The following is a 21,159-nucleotide window of genomic DNA, read 5'->3' as shown; positions in this document are numbered from 1 at the left end:
ACAGGGATGAACGTGATGCACGAAAGCTGCTCATCACCAGAATCAGCACAATGCACTCTACCCAAGATACTGAACATGATGATAATAATAAAGGTTATAATGAAGGGGGCACTAGTGATAATGATGATGATGATGATGATGATTAGTAGTAGTACTGCCTGAAAAAAATAAAAATAAACATGGAAACAAAGTGTTACTCCTGGTAATTTGTGTATGAGTCAGTGGAGGAAGCATAGCAGAGTTGTGATGTTAGATTAATGGAAGATGTTGAATATTAGCTGGGCTGGAGCTTTCTGCAGAGGTTTGATTGCCAGGAGTGAGTTGCAGTAGTCATGATGAGAGCAGAATAGAGCCTGTACCAGAACCTGAGTAGCTTCTATGGTAAGAAAATGTCTGACTTGAGAGTGTGTTTTATTGGAATCTTGTTTTTGGAAGGAGTGGATAGAGGTGGAGGGTTGAGTATTGAGAAGGAGGTTTGACAGATACTCTGCTTGTTCCTCTCAGAGGTGGAATCTGAGGATCCTATGGTGGTGAAAATGGCTTTGCAGGTATGTAGAGAGGATCTTACCAAAGCTCAGGTTGAGCTCAACCGCCTGGAGGCAGAATACAGTGATGTCGTCCCTCGACGGGAATGGGATAACCTGAATCGTATGCATGAGGAGACTCTAATGAAGGTATGGAGATTTTTTTTTTAAAAAGGATCCATTAATTGATCAAACTTTTACATTGTTGTGAAGGATTTCTGTTTAAAATAAATGATGTTTCTTTAACTTTCTATTCATCAAAGAATCCTGAAAATACGTATCAGAATTTCCACAAACATTTTATGCAGTATGAATACTAAGAAATGTTTTGTGAACATCAAATCAGCAGATTAAGACTGAATGATCATGTGACACTGAAGACTGGAGTAATGATGCTGAAAATTCAGCTTTGCCATCACAGAAATAAATTAAATTTTAAGATATACTAAAATAGAAAACAGTTATTTTAAAATGCATAGTTCACCCAAAACTATACAATAGTTCACCCAAAAATCACCCAAATCAACTATTTGGTTACCCATATTCTTCAAAATATCTTCTTTTGTGTTCATCAGAAGAATGAAATTTATACAGGTTTGAAACAACTTTAGGGTGAGTAAATGATGACAGAATTTTCATTTTTGGGTGAACTATCCCTTTAATAAGCTTTTGACAACACTGTTTAATATGATTTCTTTCCTTGTTTCAGCTGGAAACCTTACAAACAGACTTTGACCAGATGAAGTCTGAATATGACACGCTGCTTGAGGTTCATTGCCAGGTAGTTATACAGCGAACCAGATCTGGAAAGCTTCAAAGAGGTCTATATAATGATAAATAAATAATCATAAACTCATCTGATTACTAAACATTCTTGTACTCAACAGTCATCACCTGCTGTGTTACACTCTAATCAGTCTGTGCTGCAACATGGCTCAGATAACAAACACATTGTAACAACTCCCAGACCAAACTGGGAACAATGTTCAGGTATCAGTATCTGAATTTTCCATGATAATTTTGCCAAAGGTTCTCTTCTTTATATAGCACAGTTGAGCATATGTTTGAGATAATGATGATGTAATATGTTTTATAGACATACTCGGAGGCAGTGAGAGATGTAGAGAGCTTTTTGAAGGTCAGTCCAGCCAAAAAAAGCTGGAGATCTTGCTGCAGGAGATCAATGGACAAAAAGAGTTCTTTATTGGACTTGTAAGTGTTCCTAACATCGGTGTGTATATATATATATATATATATATATATATATATATATATATATATATATATATATATATATATATATATATAAACTCTGGACCCAAATGGACCAACTTTGCTAAGTTAAATTAAAGTTGTTTTGACAGGGCACATCCAGTGACGTCCCCATTTATCTACAATATGAGGGAAAAATTAAGAATCTTAAGCTCAAGAAAACAGATGTTATCAGAGTTCTAAAAGATATCTGGAGGAACAAAACAACAGAGAATGAAAAGGTATGGCATACTAATATCCTATCTTGATTTGTTTAAACATTCAATAGTTGAGTAACTGTATTTCTTCACACATTTTTCTTCAATGAAGAACGATGCCTCCAGAGACCTGCAGGAGTTTCTTCACAGCTATCTTGTGGAACAATATACAGATAAGGCAGGAGATTGGGCTTACAGCTTGATGGAAAGCATCCAAAACAATCTGAAAGATGATTTCATTTGCCTTTTCAATGACATCTTGACTGGGAAGGTTTGTGCTTAAACTAAGTAATTTACCATAGCAGTACTGAACAAGTAAGTCCATTGAAAGCAGGGTTTCATCTGTTGTATTTAATAGGGGCCTCCAAAACTGTCCAAATATTTATTGGGATAATTATATACTAACTGATATTTGCTGTGTAATTTTGCTGAGTGTAAATTTGTGGCAGGTTGATGAGAGCATCTACCATGGACAGACACAGCTGCTGTCTCACTTACTTAAGGTTTTAATTCAAAGTGACATAACACAATGTGGATCACTAACTGTCACAGAGTTTAGGTAAGTGAAAACTCATATGTCCTCAGTAGAAATATATATGATTGTCATGTTATTTATTACAATATGTGTGCTGATTATCAGTGAGGCCTTGAAGAAGGCTTTCCCCATGAAGTCAGATCAGGGCATAGAGGAGCTGCTGACGACAGCTCAGACAGAGTTTGGGAGCAATGGAGTGCGCATTGCCTATCAGACACTTTATACGGAGGTCAGTTTGAATTTTTTTAGCTAAGAACATTATTTATTTTGAAAATATGTACACTACCTAAAAGTTTGAGGTTGGAAAACCTCAATTTTTTTAAAAGTGTAATATAAGTCTCGGGTGTCCCCAGAATGTGTCTGTGTGGTTTCAGCTCAAAATACCCCACAGATAATTTATTATAGCTTGTCAAATTTGCCCCTATTTGGGGGTCGTTTTTGTGTGTGTCCCTTTAAATGCAAATGAGCTGCTGCTCGCCCCTTTAACAGCTCACGCTTCGGTTGCTCAACAACAACAAAGCTGGAGAATCTCACGCAGCCAAAACTACAATTGTCAGTAACAGTTTTCAGCCTTACATTATTCAAACTGGAAATGGACAATGATAGAGAGACTCAGGAAGAAGTTTCAACTTTTAGAATGCAACTGGATGTTTCTGAATGGTTAGTGGATAAATTTATGTAGTTGCTGTGGAGTTGATTCAACTCATCGACTAGCATGTGCCGTCATGTTAATCTTTTGTGCAAATCCAGCATTGAATTGACCCTCGTTTGTGAAGCAGTCTGGCGTAAAATGACGGCATGGTAACTACAAACCACAATCAACCACCCCTTTAAAATAACTATTTTTATTTGATTATATTATTCATATAATTAATATTAATGTAATTTATTCCTGTGATGGCAAACCTGAATTTTCAGCAGCCATTTCTCCAGTCTTCAGTGTCACATGATCATTCTAATTATTCTAATATGCTGATTTTCTGCTCAAGAAACTTTTCGTATGATCAGTGTTGAAAACAGTTCTGCTTTTTTAAAAACTGTGATATATTTTTAGAAATTTTTTGTAAAATGATTTACAAATGATTCACTTTTGAACAATTTAATGCATTGTTGCTAAACAAATGTATTAATTTATTTTCTTAACAAAACAACAACAACAAAAACTCACTGACCCCAAACTTTTTAATGGTACTGTATATATAAATATGTTAGAACAACATCATGTTTCGTGTACATGTTGTTTCCCCTCCAGGACACAGATGGAAGACACAAAGAATTCCTGAGTCTAGTTAAAAAACAAGCTACCGCTGAGAGACTTCAGTACATCAGCGAGCTGAGAGTGCAACTGGAAGGCAAAGGGTGAGAAATCATCCATCCACCGTTTACAAAACGATATGCATTATTAGAGATATCGGAATAAAGCCTCATTGAACTAATCCTGGATTATCATAGTTCTGTCCTGTTTTGTGTGTCATCAATGTAGGGAAGTGAACGCAGAACACCTCCGGACTGCCTTCAAATCTATCGATCCCTCACTGGATTCTGAAACTCTGGACTGGTATCTCAGTGTAGCTTTTAAGACAAAGGAGTGTGAATTACAAGATCAAGCTTTGAACACAGAGGTTGTGCTACAGCGTCTCTCTGTGGCTAATGTAAAAAGGGCAGGGCCAGTGTGATGACTGTTGAAACGTCAAGCACATTTCCAATCTTTTTATAGCACACTACATAAACCAAATACCTCTAATAATACCTCTGTGTTAATAGTTTGCAGATTATGTAATTGGAAAATCCCATGTCAGGAATGACACAATATTAAATAATTAGTTTAAAAATTACCCTTATGCTTTAAAGTGTCTTTATTTTTGCTTTCTCTTAAAAAGAAAAGAAACCGTCATGCATTTTATACTGACATTTTACCTCTAAATCAACAAAGCTTAGTTATTTGTAGTTGTCTGCATACAGATTACTTGATAATTGTTCATGTCAATAAATGTTACATTTATTCGTATTTGTTTTTCAAGTTTATTCTGATGATTGTTTACACTTTAATGTCATGTGTTATTAACAAAAGTGCAATTTCCCAATCTGTGGTAAATGCAAAGAAGCACTGTGTTTGTGAGACCTATGTGTCAGTTACACTAAACAGAACTTTTCTGTCACATGTAGTTTTATTTAACAGAATTTAGAAACTGTTTGTAAATAGCAGAGACATTGTACAAATATGGTTTCTAAGGGACAATACTTGTGTGAGTATTTTAAGTATACTATTATTGGATTCACCCGCTGCTCGAAGCACTAGTTCTAGATTTGGAAAGCAATACATCAACCAGCCTATGTGTACACTGAGAATCTGTTGTCTGACTGTCAAGAACCAAAATTCAAAGCAGTGTGTAAGAGCTTTGCGCATGCTCAAACTGACGAGGCCGCTCAACTTCTGTTCGCCTCGCGCTGGAATCGCCATAACTGGAACCGGGGGATTCGGTTTAGGGCTCACGGAGGTAAGGTGTTGGCCACGTATTATTTATAACAGTTAACATTGTGTTTATACTGCACATAACTACTTTACAGCTACTTTATGCAAAGTAGGACTAGGGCTTTTTGCCAAGAATAATCTGAAGCGCTAGCTAATAGGACACGCCTATAGGACAGGAGCGTGTACGGGCCGCGCGAGGGTCTCGCGCCTGCATGCAGCTCAAATGGCTCTGAGGTATTTTTAGAACGGAACGAGAGCGCATTTGGTCTAAGTTGACGGTAACTATTCAAACTCCGAGTCGATATTCAAAAGGTAACGTTCACTTCAACGTAAAGCACAACTTTTCCCTCATCACAGTTTAGCCGGTGAGTTCGCTGTAGACAGCTAGCACGTCGGCTAAAGCTACAATGAATCAGTCTACAGCGAGGCCAATGAAAGCTAGCTGATAATCTTTAGCATGGTGACTCTTGATGGTTAGTAACATTCACGATCAAACGGCAATTGCAGTTGGACGGTCACGGAAATGATTCTGACCACAATTCGGAAATCATATTGTCACAGATTGATTTGAATTTAAGTTATTACTTGTTAACCAACCTACCAGTTAGAGCTAAAAATGTATAAAATCCTCTTTAGAATGATCAGTCATTAATTTAAGTGTCATTTTAATCGACTTGTTTAATTTTACAGTAATCGAACCAGCTTGTTTGGTTTATTTATTGTCACCCATACATTTGTTGTTCTAGATAACTCATTAACAGCTTTAACTAATATTTATACTTCTAGGCGCGTTGTACCCCTGAACTATTAAAGTGACAATTTGACGTGTTAGATGTCAGGGCAAAATATACATTTTGGAGAAATTGATCTGTTTGAGTTTGAAAGACTGCAGCGAGTCATGGCCCCAAGCAAGCACATGATACATTAACCAGTCAAAGTTGCTGACAAACCCGTATTAGAGTAACAGGGTGGAGCAGGAGTGTGTAAGATTCCACGAGCTTCTTCTAAGTAGAAAGAAGTTTATAAAGGCCCATTCACATCAAGGAGGATGACTGTAAAGTTTTAAAAATTGTAATCTATGAGAATAGGTAGGTCCACACCACAACTATAAAGATAAACCGACTTTAAAGAGCTCGAGCATTTAAAGCAGATTGATTCTGATTGGCTGTAAGTGTTTTTATCATTAATCAGCTGGACAAAATCGTGAAAGTAGAAGAATATTGTGAGAAAGGGATCGAGTGAGTTTTATTACCTGCATTCAAATTTAGCATTTTCCTTCAGGTGAGTCCTATGTTCATAATAAAAAATCTGTTTAAATGTACGCTGCGATATCTTGTCCTTTTAACCGTTAGGGGTTTTCCCATGACTGACAGCGTTAGTCAAAGCATTTGTCTGTTGCGTCTTGTTCCATGTTCACAAAAGAGTCTTTTCAATGGAAAAGTCTTTGCTACTGACTGACACACTCAGAAAGACAGTCTTTGCCGCCATCTAATGGCGTAATGATGTAACTTCTGTTGCTGTTCACATTCAGGGACTATTTTTTCCGGCGGAAGGAAGGCTTTTAGTTAGGGATGTACCGATACTAGTATCGGGCCGATACCAAGCTTGTGTACTTGTACTCGTACTCATAAAAATGACCCTGATACCAAAGACCGATACCTCACGTGACGTAACTGACAGCATTTTCCGCACACAGAGACACCGACGGCAGCAGCAGAAACAATGTCAGCCTCAGAGGTGTGGAAATACTTTAAAATTAATGATGACAACACACATAGCGAACTACATGCTTTCAATCACAATTTGTTATGGATTTGTGAAGGCGGGATAGGCGGAATCACGCTGAATGACACAGACCAGGGGCCTTTACCATGATGGTAGTTGAACAAACTCAGGCTTATAGGGTTAGTTTCAAGTTGACAAAACCAAACCACTCCAATCCGGCTTTGTTGGTACCATGATGCTTATCATCAACTTTCTCTGTCAACTCAGGCTTTGATCCTGAGTTTGTGGAGCGCATGCACATGAATGTGTGACATCAGTGGCAAACAGCCAATCACATGCCTTGCAACAGAGATAAACTATGATTTAAACTTGCATGTGTGTAATGGTTTAATAAAAATATAGATCATATAACTATACAAATCATATAAATTATAAAATAATTCTAAGCAATTATCTTTAAAACCCCACAATTTCATCATTAAATATTTGTATTTACTATATAGTGACCTTTAATTTGGAGGAAGAGAACTTTATTGTGTTAGGTGTTTCAATGTCACTTTCAGTTTGAGATCTCTGAACCAGAACATAACCTGCCCTGGAGCATGTTAGCCGTGGAGCGTAAGTTACCATGGTGATGAACACCGCTAAAAGTCAAGTCACTTTCATGGTACCTAAAACCCAGGATTCATTAGTTCACTCACTGTGTTGTGCTTGTAAAACTGCAACATCACCAAAAAAAAAAAAGAGGGAGAGAGAGAAATTAATAAATGTATAGGCATGTGAGGGTATCAAATTTTCATGTTGCGATTAATTGCTGAAGCTTTTATCACGGTATACGGTATTATCACGATATTGGAATAAATTGCAAAAAAGTGTTGTCATAGTATAACAGGTTTAAGAACTCTTTTTCTAGTAACAAAAGTAACTCTGAATGTTTAAATACAATAAGGCAATACACAAAAAAAATATAAAGTCAAATTTTCAAACCGATTAAAGTGCAAAAGAATTAGCCCATAAAGAACAACAGGTAACACTTTACAATAAGGTCTCATTATTTAATGCATTAACTAAGGTTGAGCAACAGCTACATTTGTTACAGAAAGTATCATTTTTATGTTAGTTAAGAAACAGAACTGATCATTGTTAGTTTTCTCTCAGGTCCATTAAAGAAGTACTTTTGATTTTAATAATGTTATTAAACAGTAACTAAGAAATTAACATTAACTAAGAATAATTAATGCTTTATAAGTATTTTTCATTGTCAGTTTGGTAATAATGAATTAACATGTTAACTAATGAAGCCGTATGTCTTTAAGTTTTACTGAACAATAACAAATAATCAGAACATTTCTAATCATTAGGGCATGTTGTAGACCAGATTAAAATATATGTTTGAGGCATTTAAAAAACTTCACCAGCGCAGTTGCATTATAAAAATGTTAATAATTGGTAATTATTATTTACGGTATTTTGAAATGCCCACGATAACAATACCGTGCATATTCATTATCGTGATATATCGCATTACTGAATATCGGCACAAGTCTATAAATGTATAGGTATCGTATCGGTGAGTACTAGAAAAAAGTAACGGTACTCGTACTCGGTCCTTAAATGGTATCGGTGCATCCCTACTTTTAGTAAAAGTTTACTTCATGAAAGTTGCATTTATACATATTTTAGAAACCATCTTCGGAGGGGGGGGAAAATATTTTAAGCATAATTTTTGTTTTTTACTTTAACTCGTGTCCCATTTAGAGGGTGAGGGTTATGACCTATACTGCAGCCAGCCACCAGGGGACGATCAAAATGTTTTGGCTTCACTTTTCAGGACGTGTGCGGCACACTTGCTTCTCATAGTATTATGACTTGTTTCCACCGAGTGGTACGGTTCAGTACGGTATGCCATTTTTGCCATTTCCATTGTCAGAAGTTGTGAATGGTACCCTAATTGGCCCAATCCCAATTCTATTTTATACTCCTTACCCTTCCCCCTACGCCTACCCCTTCCCCTTGCCCCTTGAAACAGAGTGTCAAGGGGTAGGGCTGAAAATATTCCCCTAAGAATTGGGACATCACTACTAGACTGTTACACGTCATAAGTCGTCGCTAGCTCCTACGTCATAGATGCGCCGATGTTTATCACACACTTCTAAAGGCCAATTCACACCGCACCGACAACACTCGTCTGTTGGAGTTTGTTGGATCGGTGTGATACCCCTGTTGGCATCTGTTGGAGTCGGTTTTCACCCGACTGAACATGTTTAATCGGCGTTTGTCGGTCGTGGAATGTCTGCGCGGTGTGAACAGTTTTCCAACAGACGGCAACAAACCCACGTAATCTGACCTGGCCACGAACCGTTGCCATGACGATGAGGCAAGTCCCCTGCAAAGACAGCTGTTTGATCGCGACCGCGCCTCACACACGCACAACAAAGCAGTGGAAACCTGACATCGCAGCTTGTTCATTATAAAAAATAAAATACTGTTAAAAAAAAAATATACAAAAGGTACAATAGTCCATAGTGCAATCCGTGCCATTGAGCAAGAGCAGCTGCTCCATTTCACCAAAAGAGAGAGGTAACGTTAACCACTATGAGAGCAACGCAGGTTTACCTTCAGTTTCGTTTTTAATAATACGTTTTGGCTTGTTTAGCTACATGGTTGTATATGCTTATGGGTCTTGTTAATAAAAAGGGTTGCGCTAAAAAATTGCTTTTTGGTGCGGTGTGAATTGGCCTTTTAAGATGCCATCGATAGCTGTAGTGATCTCTGTTGCTTGGGCGACAGCTATTTTTTTGCATTTGTCTTCAGTTCTTCGCATAAGACAAAGGAGACGAACCTGCGTGTTTCCTCAGGAGTCCCTGGTTGATACAGAACATACAATACTGATGAATAAGCACGCAAACTGAATGCACTTTTTGTTTATATCATGTAACGTACACGTATTTATGGACGTAACCACAACAAAACAATACATTAATGAGGCATGCAGCAAAAAGACAAGTTGGCTGCCACCGGATTTGAATTTATGTTGTCAAATCAACGCGGGTTTCAATAAAATATAAACAAAATTGTTGTGGAACTATCATAATGTAAAAAACATTAGCGAACTGTTTTCATAGCGATTTTAACAAATCTTTTTTCAGAGAACATAACCGTATACATGAACACAAGATTAAAGGCAACATAAAACAAGTGATTATTTATTACTAAAATACTGTTTACCGTAAAAAAAATACTTACATTTATGGGTCTCTCTGCTCGCTTGGTCGGCCATGTTGGAAATTTATCATACCCCTTCGTCTGAAGTGTGGTCCCGAAAAATCTTCGTTTGAAGGGCTACCTGGCCCTTCCCCCTACCCCTTCCCCTCCAACCAAATGAGAATTGGGACACCCCTACCCCTTCACGTGAACGCGCGAAACAAAGGGGAAGGTGAAAGGGGAAGGGGTAAGGGGTAGAATTGGGATTGGGCCTAATTCTGAACCGTGCCACTTTTTTGGGACCATTCCGTTGGGGTACCTAGCACAACAGTACCGGTACCAAAAGGGTGGAGCTACACTCACTGCCGAAAGTCGATTGGCTGACAGAGAATCATCATTTGCGCGTGCTACAAGGTGAATGACAACACAATACCATCGCAACACAGTGTGTATTTTTCGGCTTTTTTACTTTTGCAGCCTTCAGCCTTTGCTCAAACAAAGCTGTTGTATGTCCTCCATTGTCGTTCAGTGACGTAGATCGCTACTTTCCGGCATACACCACGCCTATCAGGTAAGGGCACTGTTGGCAGTGGAAACGCAAGCTGGATCGTAGTGTACTGTACTGAACAGTACCACTCAGTGGAAACAAGCCATTAGAACAATTATTAAAACTATTGTTATTGTAATTGGTGTGAACAGTCCTTTTAATAAAGCCTTTTTTTATTTTGGTCTGATCCGTTTAATTTTGTGTGATTTTGTTGTTTTAGTGATTTTTTTTTTTTTTTTTTTTTTTCACAATAAAGCTGGCATATACTGTCAGAAAAACTAAAAAGGGGAAATTAGTTGCTAAATAAACATTTTACACAGACAAAAATATAATTCAAATTATTTGCACTAGCATGAGATGACTCCTCTGTTTCCCTACATAGAGAGGGTCGCCCCCTCATGGGCGTTGCCATGTTAACATCACATGACCAGCCCTATTACGCAATTGATAAGTTAATAATAATGTTTACTTCACATACTGCTTTCAGTCTGTGTGTGAAGCCTTTTAACAAATCAAACCGTATAACAAATACTACACACACAAGTGAACAAAACAAATAAATGCTTTGTGTGAAGTATCAGCATTCAGTATACCAACTCTGTGCATCTATGCAGCATGCGTTTAGCTGTCGGTATGAATTCCAAAATTAAAATCTCCTTAAGTTTCTGTTTTTTTGTACTTGGCAAAAATGGTTGTCTGTCATACACACTGAGTCATTTATTCTGTCTCCACCAGTGCCTGTAGAAGGGTGAATCAGAATGGGAGACAAGCCGATTTGGGAACAAATAGGATCCAGCTTTGTGCAACATTACTATCAGCTGTTTGACACAGACAGGACTCAACTTGGATCGATATATGTGAGTATTGTCAAGTTCTTTTGCTCAGGATGGTTCTCTCTTGACTAGCCCTTTAACCCTCTCGTGCTGTTCTTGTGATGGTCAAAAATGGCCGTAATTTTTTTTATTTCAATGAAATGATTGTACTATATCTTAGTTTGATTTTATGTTACTAAATTATATTTATGCAGTAGTTATAATCCATTTATTCACTTTTTGAGCATAGACCTGTAAATGAAATTTCCAACTTAAACTGTCATAAATCGTGAATGCTTTGGAGTCCAGACTTAATAGATTGGTCTCTTTTTAAAGACCATCCTTGGCAGATTATTTATGAAGTGAAAAGTTACAGAATTTGACATCTTTTGTTATGAAAAATAAAATTTTCAATTGTTATATGAAATATATATTTTCCAAAACCTGTTTCACTCTAAAACTGTGAGAAAACCAAAGCCATAAATCTAAACAAGCTATGTTCCAAATTTGAGGTTGATATCTCAAAAAATGAGCTTTCAGTAAGAATTGTACTCAGTACCAAATGTTTCTAATAGATGAAATTAGTGGTCATTTTGTACCACGAACAATACAAGTGTCGATTCGAATCATGTGCATGTTTTTTTTTTGTGTGTGTGTTCACACAGCAAGTGCTGAAACCTTAAGTACATTTTCGTACCATTCCAAAGGAGTTAAAAAAAAATATATATATTTTTTTATATTTTATATATTTAAAATATATATTGTTTTAATATATATATTTATATATATATATGAGGGATGTGCAACGATTAATCGTGATTAATCATTTGCAAAATAAGTGTTTATGTAATATGTGTGTGTTCTGTGTGTAATAATTATGTATGTATAAATACAGACACATGTATATATTTAAGAAAAATATTTATATTTGTGTAATATAAAATATATATAAATTTATTTAAACATGCATATATTTCTTAAATTTATACATGTATGTGTGTATTTATATATACATAATTATTATACACAGAACACAAACATATTACGTAAACACAGACTTTTATATTGTAAACAATTAATGGTGATTAATTGTTGCACATCCCTTTATATATAAGGGATGTGCAACAATTAATCACCATATATATATATATATATATATATATATATAATTAGTTTTATCAAAAAAATTGGTCAAACTATCCAACAGCACCAGAGGGTTAAGGCTGTCCCACACTAAAAGAATTTTAAAATCTTATCAGATTTTCAAAATATGAGCGATCACAAACATAATGACAAAAAAAATCATAGATTTAACAAATTTGTTCCTGTAGTGTGTGGAGTGCCACGGTGTGACCAAGACAGCACACCACACACTAACAATTTCCATTCACAAACAACCAGAGTCCCGACTGTGAACACAGGAGATCTCACAAAATCTCTGATGGTCAAACGTGACTTTACAAACAAACATTGCAGATGATGAGCAAGAAGAAATGCAGATAATAGTTGTTTGGACTGCTTTTTACAGAAAATTTGCGTGAAAAAATAAAACGTTTTGGAAGAAGTTGTGTAATGCTTCCAACTTCCATCAGCTCGCTTTTTAATTTGTATCATTTCGTTCCTATGTGACAATCTACAGAGTGCGTCTGCGTTTGTCTTCGGGGTTCCAGAATTTGTGATCATAAATATTCAACATGTTGGATATTTACGTTTTAAGATTGGTGCAGTCCCGATGTTCTTCCCAGCAGATTCAGTCACTCTTAACACACCTCACACCACAGGAAAATCTGATAAGATAATCTGTAGAACCATCAAGATAATCAGGACTTTACCTAGGATTGTCAGAAGGGGAGAATTGGGCCCAAAATCGGCCCGATTATCTTGTAGTGTGTGGGTGTCTTTAGTTAAGAGATGTCAACTAGAAATGTTTTTACTGTCTCTGTCTTGCCATCATGTTAGTGTTCAAAGCGTCCCTTGGTTTATGTCTTGCAGAGTGACGCTAGATGCCCAGTAACAAACAAGTTTTGTCGTGTGTTCAACAGAAGAGTCTTTTCAGGCCAGAAATGTGGTTCTACACTGGGCCTAAAGTGCTCATACTTGGATCTACTTTTTGAGCAACATATAAAAGATGTTGAACAATACTGTTGTTGGATATTTGTCGAGGAAATTCAACAAAAAAAATATATTAGTATAAACTGGATTAAAATAAAGTATTTGTGTGTGATTTGTCTACTCCTGTGAGTGCACCTGTCATTTGTTACTGTCACTTGTTAATTTACTAAATTTTCTGCTGTCGGGTGGAAACCTTGTATCTCCATATTTTTTATTTTTTTCATAAATCATTACTATTGGTCACCCTACATCTGTCTGGGTTTTGCAAATATTTAACCAATGAAAAGTATTAAAAAGAGCTTGTGAAACCTCGAGTTATAACTCCATTGGATCCTCAAATTTGGTATAACCTCTAGTGAATGAAGTTCCAGATGCAGTTTGGATAATCTTCACTTCTTTACAATGCAAGGGTAAATAAACAACTGATTTTTTTTAAAGTATAGTGTTTTTTTTAACTCAAGAAACACTATATATAAAGGCTAATGTTTTATATATTTGAGGAGCAAAGAAGGGTGTCTTAGTCTGGCATTTGTCGTCGAGTCGTAACCAGTACAGTCTTAAATAGCCTGTTTGTAGCACTTTGTTTTCAGAAACATGAGATTTTGGACAATTGACTGAATAAACTGAGTGCCCACATGGCTACAGTAAACTGTCAGTCGATGAAAACATAATGCAATGCACTCACTGCCTTAGATAGAGCTGTTGTAATGACGGACAAAACACGTATTTCTGAAATTCTCAGAAAAATGCTGGTCAAAAGCTTCATAACTCCATTTAAGCTTGATTTTGGTAAAATTTTAATAATAAAATGATGCATGAAAGAATCTGACTATATAAAGCCATAATATACCAACACTGACTACAAGGTGTTTATTTATTTTTAATAATAGTGTTTTTACCATTTCCTGAAAAGTAGCATTTTTGGAAATACAAGGTTTCCACCTAACAGCGAGGAGATATATATAAGACTGGCCACAGCACTGCTTCACTATCTACATATTGGCGTCTTTAGCTCATCTTCTTTTTCTCTTACCTTAGATTGATGCATCATGCCTTACGTGGGAGGGTCAGCAATTCCAGGGAAAAGCAGCTATTGTCGAAAAGCTTTCCGTAAGTATTTGTGTGTTGATTCAAAGTAGTTTAATATGTTAGGCTTCATTTCTTTTTTCCTCCATGTTCAGGGACTAAAACTGTTTTTTGAGGGGGGAAAGGGAGTGAGAGGTTCTCCACTAAAATCCTCCAGACCATACCATATAAGCTCATAAATATTTTAATTTTGTGGTTGATAACTGTATTATTTTGTCTAATTAAAATTCAAATAAATCATCAAAATCTGTCATTTTAAAATATACAACTGAATTTAGGCATCACAACATTATTATAGAGTTAATAAATCTTTTTATTAATAAAATAAATCTCTAAAGTCAACTGATATTGTACAGATCTATTGTGCATTCTCATTTAAATATTGATCAGCTGTTTAATTACAGTACATATATGCAGTAGTAAGGTATCTTTCCATTTAAACACTTATATACATAATGTTCTGTGTTTATCGTTTCCAGAGCCTGCCCTTCACAAAAATAGCTCACAGCATAACAGCACAAGACCACCAGCCCACCCCTGATAGCTGCATATTGAGTATGGTAGTAGGCCAACTAAAAGTAAGTACATTTTCTTGAAATTTAATTTTGGTTTCTGACAGTTAATCTATTGCGGTGAACAGTTTTGGTAAATATGTATGTGATTAAGGTCTAAAAGGGGATTCTTGCCCATTTGAATTGCATAGCATCACCTTAATCCCAGTGGAATTTAAATTGAGAGCGGCCGTGGAAGGTTTAAGCCTTTCTTGATTGCCCTCTCAACTTACATGTTATGGTAGTGTGAAGTCAAAGATTTCATAAGCATTTCAGAGCTGTAGTGTGTGTGTGTGTGTGTGTGTTTGTCTGTCAGGCGGACGATGACCAGGTGCTGGGCTTCCACCAGACCTTTCTGTTGAAATGTATCAGCACTGCCTGGGTTTGCACCAATGAAGTCTTCAGGCTTGCCCTGCACAACCTTTGAGCTTAAAGGCTCTCGGTGGTCACATGGCCTTTCCTCCTTCTCTTAATGTCTGTAAGGACCGGTGTCTGCTTGAGTTGACGCGCACCGTACAGGCCTCTCTACTAACGGCTTTAAGCTGTGTTCAGATCAAGTGTCTGTGTGGATCTAGTATGGTGGGAATGCCATGACGTCGAATTTGTTGATGCAGAATTGCCGATTTGCTTGATGAGTGTTTGTGGATTTGCTTGCGCCTTGGCAGCAACAAAACAACTGAAAATCATTCATTTTTAATGAGAGTTGGCCATATTTGGTGACATGAATGACAGTGGCCTTTAACAACATAATGTGTCCAAAAATTAAAAAAAAAAATCGAGTTTAACTTAATGAGCACAGACTCTGTGTGGTGACTAACAATCAGCTTTTATTTTGACCTCTAATGAAGACTTCCTCATTTTAGCCATCATGGGATGAGATGAGTTCTCTCAGAAGGAAAACTAAAGCCGGGTGCACACTGTGCGATTTATAATAGTCATTTTTTACGATTTTTGCTTGTCAGACTGTACGAACATGATCCTCATGTCACACTGTGGGATCTCAGCTGTCATTTATGTCAGTCTGTACGACAGTCAAGACGCGTTAAAAATGGACGCGCGCATGAAAACTTGTCCGGAGTTTTACATCATCAACCCATACACGTTCAATGACTGTGAGCTGCATTACACGCGGGACTGAAATGGTGGCTAGCAAAGACGTCTCTATCATTAATTTTGATCACGGCTTGTCTTGAAAAACAAAGACAATTTGACGGTAGTTGTAGGAGAAGTCACACTGGAGGATTGTGCGCCAAATCTTCTGACTCTGCCAGAATTTCGTTGGAGGTAAAATTTGATCGCAAAGGTCATCAATCGGCTGTCTGTGAACATGTCAAACTAGAGATCAAAGACTACAGATTTTAGGCTAGGATTATAGGAATCTTTTAGGATTTGCAAAATTTGTCTCAGATGACCAAATAGTGGCCAAAATCACACAGTGTGAACCATCCTTAACTTATACTCAAATTGGGTTAACATGCCACTTTTGGGATCAGCTGTGCTTCTATTGGATTTTAGATTCCAGTTATTCACTGTGAAATTATGTATGAATGAATTTGAATGGACTATTTGGGTAAAATCAGTTTTATTTTAGTATTTATTAATTTTTTTTTTCAGTTTTAATTTCAGTTTTTTTTATATAATTATTTTATTCTAGTTTTAGTAATTTTAGTGTTTCGACTTAAAAACATATTTTTTTTTTTTTGTATTTATTTTCTATTAAATTTCAGCTTTGTTTTAAATGAACAATTTATTAATAGTTTTAGTTAACAATAACAACACTGGGTAAAATGTGTGCTAAAATGACATCTCCAAGTTTTAAAGGTTCCCTAGAATTAAAAATTGAATTTATCTTGGCATAGTTGAATAACAAGAGTTCAGTACATGGAAATTACATACAGTGAGTCTCAAGCACTGTTGTTTCCTCTATCTTATATAAATCTCATTTGTTTAAAAGACCTCCGACGAACAGGCGAATCTCAACATAACACCAACTGTTACGTAACAGTTGGGGTGTACACCTCCAATATTTGCATATGCCAGCCCATGTTCAAGGCATTACACAAGGGCAGCCAGTATTAACGTCTGGATCTGTGCACAGCAGAATCATCAGACTAGGTAAGCAGGCAAGGACAACAGCAAAAAATGGCAGATGGAGCAATAATAACTGACATGATCTATGATATGATATTTTTAGTGATATTTCTAAATGTTTCGTTAGCATGTTGCTAATGTACTGTTAAATGTGGTTAAAGTTACCATCGTTTATTACTGTATTCATGGAGACAAGACTGTCGTTATTTTCATTTTTTAAACACTTGCAGTCTGTATAATTCATAAACACAACTTCATTCTTTATAAATCTCTCCATCAGTGTAGCATTAGCCGTTAGCCACGGAGCACAGCCTCAAACTCATTCAGAATCAAATGTAAACATCCAAATAAATACTATAATTATGCGATTAGACATGTTGCATGATCCATTTTGAGGGTTATATTAGCTATGTGAACTTTGTTTATGCACTGTTTAAGGCAAGCGCAAGCTCCGTGGGCGGGGAGCGTGAGCATTTAAAGGGGCCGCAGCCTAAATCGGCTCATATTTAATGATGCCCCAAAATAGGCAGTTAAAAAAAAAAAAAATTTTTTTAAAATCTATGGGGTATTTTGAGCTGAAACTTCAGACACATTCAGGGGACACCTTAGACTTATATTACATCTTTTAAAAAGACGTTCTACGGCACCTTTAACAACAGAGTTGTATTCAGTGCATGGGTTATCTTGCACTGAAAGCAATTTATAACCTTGTAACCTTCTTTTGATTTGAGTTACATCAATGTATGGCATATGTGTATTTAAACGGATAGTTCACCCTAAAATGAAAATTAAGTCATCATTTACTCACTCTGGTGGTGTTCTAATGCTCTTCTCTCTTTTTTGTACCACAAAAGGAGAATTTTGAATGAATGGCCATGTAATGGCAATGAATAGTGACCTGCATCAAGCTTTTTAAAGGCCAGTTCACAACGCACCAATGGCCACTGACAGACGGCAAACAGGCACTTCGTCGTGTTTTGTCGGATCAGTGCATTACCCCTGTTGGAGTCTGTTGTCAGAGCTTGTTTTTGCCGATTGAACATGCTGAATCAAAATTAGAATGTCTGAGAAGTGACGTGCTGTAATCTGGTGGCCTTAAAAAAAAAAATGCAAAAGTATCACAAAATGGTCCCATGCAACACCTACCATATATTCCAAGTGTTCTGGTGGTATAAACGAAAATGAACCAAAATGTAATGTATTAGTAATGAAAATCCTGACTACCTGGATATGCAATGTGCACATTCGTGAGACTCTATTAGCACCACAGTTCACTCCTACTCCTCACCCAGAAAAAGAGCACAAGTTGTGTGAGAAGTCTAGATTAATAAAAACACAACATGAAATACACTACCTAGGAATCCCAAAAAAGTACTTTCTTCACTGAGTTGCATATCTCCAGACCATAACTCTGGTTGTCAGAAGACAGTCAGAATGACAGTTGACATACATGAACGCGATAACTATTCCACTACCATTATGAGCGTGTGGTCCAAAAAAAAAAGAAAAAAAGGGATATACGGTATTGGAACAACACCAGGATGAGTAAATGATGACTTAACTTTTTATTTTAGTGCAAACTATCCCTTATTTTATTATTTATGGTGATTCATTACTGTAGATCATTTGAGTCCAGAATTAGGCTCAGTGTTTATATGAGAAACAGATTTTTTATCACCTTACCATGCATTTGTCTTATCTTTCATGTTTTTATTTTTATTTCAACTTCACTGACCATCATATCCTTTCATTATGTCAAGAAATTACATCCTTAGTGTGGAAAAATGGAGCATATTGTGACAAACTCTCAGCCTTTAATTTGTCTTGGTTGCATAATGCAGCTTTTGTCTTTCTGTAGCTGGATTAATATGCCTTGAAATGTGCTACACATGTCTGGAAACTTGCATGTTTTTGTGTTAGTTTAACAGAATTTGAATAATTCAGCTCTAGTTTAATTATTCCCTTCTCTCTAATGAAGTGTTGCACAGAGTATGTGAAATCCTCTGCCTAAGTCTCTCTGTTTCTGCTTTGTCTAGGCAGATGATGACCCCATCATGGGATTCCATCAGAGCTTCATCCTGAAGAACATTAACGAGGCGTGGGTTTGCACCAATGACATGTTCCGCCTGTCGCTGCACAATTTTGGTTAAACGCCCCATGGCTAGCAGGAGGGAAGTGGGGGAAGGTGGAGGATGGGGTTCCGCCCTGATGACGCCTGAACCTGTCAATCAGCCCTTCATACATCACACTCAAGAAAAACGGCACCGGATTACAGCAGTCAATCACAGAAAACATGCAGGCATATACAGTACTGCCTCTACTCCAGAAATGACATGTTTCTTTGCTGAAAGCCCACACATCCATCAAACTGACCCTTTTCCTTCGCCAACCTGCATGATGATGGGGAGCTTAAATATCAGAGGACTCCCTGAACAGGACAAATACGTATTAACCTAACCTCGGCTGTTTTTTACATTTTAGTTGCTGATTTTTGACTTTGAAATAACAACCGTCTGTCTTTCATTGCTTTAGTACAAAGTGTTATCAGCTTGTTTTTAGAATATGCTCCTTGAAGTTTAATTTTTTTTTTTTTTGCCCCCTTTTGAAAATTGGTGTCTCCATTAAATGTAATGTCAGGTTGCTCTAGCTATCCAAAGAACACAACCCTAATTTCCCCTTCCCCTCAGACCAGTGTGCTTCCCAATTTCTGCTCACTGCTCTCTGTGACAATAATTACCAAGCCACGATACACAATAAAAACCTTTGACTTTTTCTTAACAACGTCATCATCTTGTTCATCCCCCTGTCTGGTTTTGCGTCTACCTTTTTTCCCTTTTCTATGCTTGCCTGTTCATATTTTTGATACTGTTTCATATTAGATTCTCTCATGAAGATTATAGTTTTATTTGAGCAGAGCTGAAACAATGGAGCTTATGGGTGGCCAGTGTTTCCTGATGCAGATGTTCATACTAAAAATAATTTTTCAACATTTTCTATGTAACCCTAACCCTATGAATACAATGGATGCTCTTGTTAAAAAGAGGAAAATATGAATCCTCCAATGATCACATAAAGCAAGTTTAGTCGTGGATAAAACGAGTTTGAGACGAACAGAAAAATCCCAGAAGTGCAGATGAATTTTCAGTGTTTTTATTCTTTCATTTACCCTTTTTGTTTTAGTTTAGAGGTTTTGTTTCCCCGTTTTCCATTGATTAAAATCTTGAAGTAATGGAATGTGGGATGTTATGTTTCATAAGCTTGTATGAATGTAAATGCCATCGAGTGTGCCCAGAGCTGTTATATTTTGACATTACCAGTTCAAGAAGGATCACAGACACATAAAGCCTGAAACGTGACATCAGAAATACTAGTTTGTGGGAATAAGAGGTGATTATCTCTTCATTTTCACGTGTTTACACTAAAGGAGTTATGTTTATTCATTGTTTAGGATTAGAAAATCATATTCACAAATTTTGAAGGCCTTTGTGCCAAGAGATGGTACAGGTATTTTAGGTCTTCTGCATTGTAGCTTTTTGCACTGATATATCTTGACAGATCTGCTAGAACATCAGTATGAGTCATTTTCTCACATTATATTTTTGCTGGCCAATACATGTGCTGTACACGTACTTCATGCTTGCTCGACCCTGCAGGTATACCCTCTCATTTGTGGTTTGAGGGGAAGAGCAAAAGAAGACTTGATTTTCCCAACAAAAACAGCATTAATACAATGTGAATACAGTAAGAGACTACTTCAGTTGCCTACATGTATGTGGAAATAAAGGAGATCAAAGAAAAGTGTGCTGTTATTGTTATTTCTGTATGTGGTGGAGGAACTAGTTGAAAAAAGTTTTTTTTTCTTACTTAGGTGATTCTCTGAAAACTAATAAAAAATGTAATAAGTAAAATGATAATGATTATAAAATATAAATATTTATTAGTGATCCCTAAAAACAGTTTATCTTATTAAAATTTAAGTGTGAAGTTAGGTGATTCAGCCCGGAACTGAAGAAATCCTGCCAGCGGAGGC

At 36.6% G+C, this 21,159-nt stretch overlaps 2 protein-coding genes across 4 annotated transcripts in view; both read left to right on the top strand.

Annotated features, from left to right (window-relative positions):
* The window catches only part of tsnaxip1 (translin-associated factor X interacting protein 1), a 9,756-nt gene extending 5,249 nt beyond the window's left edge, over positions 1–4,507 (top strand). Inside the window, exons 7-17 of the mRNA XM_067390390.1 lie at positions 1–93; positions 505–674; positions 1,234–1,305; positions 1,412–1,514; positions 1,621–1,736; positions 1,889–2,017; positions 2,106–2,264; positions 2,443–2,552; positions 2,634–2,757; positions 3,781–3,887; positions 4,012–4,507. The exon at positions 1–93 is cut by the window's left edge and continues 43 nt beyond it. Of these exons, the coding sequence (XP_067246491.1) occupies positions 1–93; positions 505–674; positions 1,234–1,305; positions 1,412–1,514; positions 1,621–1,736; positions 1,889–2,017; positions 2,106–2,264; positions 2,443–2,552; positions 2,634–2,757; positions 3,781–3,887; positions 4,012–4,204 (1,376 nt within the window). The 3' untranslated portion in view covers positions 4,205–4,507. The remainder of the gene's footprint in view (positions 94–504; positions 675–1,233; positions 1,306–1,411; positions 1,515–1,620; positions 1,737–1,888; positions 2,018–2,105; positions 2,265–2,442; positions 2,553–2,633; positions 2,758–3,780; positions 3,888–4,011) is intronic.
* Positions 4,508–4,893: 386 nt separating this feature from the next.
* nutf2 (nuclear transport factor 2) lies at positions 4,894–20,917 on the top strand. 3 transcript variants are annotated; one of them, XM_067390387.1, is made up of 5 exons: positions 4,894–5,026; positions 11,213–11,334; positions 14,440–14,511; positions 14,967–15,065; positions 19,166–20,917. In XM_067390387.1, the coding sequence occupies exons 2-5, from the start codon at positions 11,236–11,238 to the stop codon at positions 19,277–19,279; spliced, it is 384 nt and encodes a 127-aa protein (XP_067246488.1). In that variant the 5' UTR covers positions 4,894–5,026; positions 11,213–11,235; the 3' UTR covers positions 19,280–20,917. The 3 variants fall into 3 exon arrangements, with proteins under 3 accessions (XP_067246488.1, XP_067246489.1, XP_067246490.1); XM_067390388.1 differs by lacking the exon at positions 4,894–5,026 and adding an exon at positions 5,166–5,313; XM_067390389.1 differs by lacking the exon at positions 4,894–5,026 and adding an exon at positions 5,211–5,235.
* The last annotated feature ends 242 nt before the right edge of the window (positions 20,918–21,159 follow it).

Source organism: Chanodichthys erythropterus, chromosome 7 (assembly GCF_024489055.1).
Source record: "Chanodichthys erythropterus isolate Z2021 chromosome 7, ASM2448905v1, whole genome shotgun sequence".
In the NCBI taxonomy this organism is placed as follows: Eukaryota; Metazoa; Chordata; class Actinopteri; order Cypriniformes; family Xenocyprididae; genus Chanodichthys; species Chanodichthys erythropterus.
Note: the sequence above shows the minus strand (reverse complement) of the source record. Positions and strands in the feature narration are given on the sequence as shown.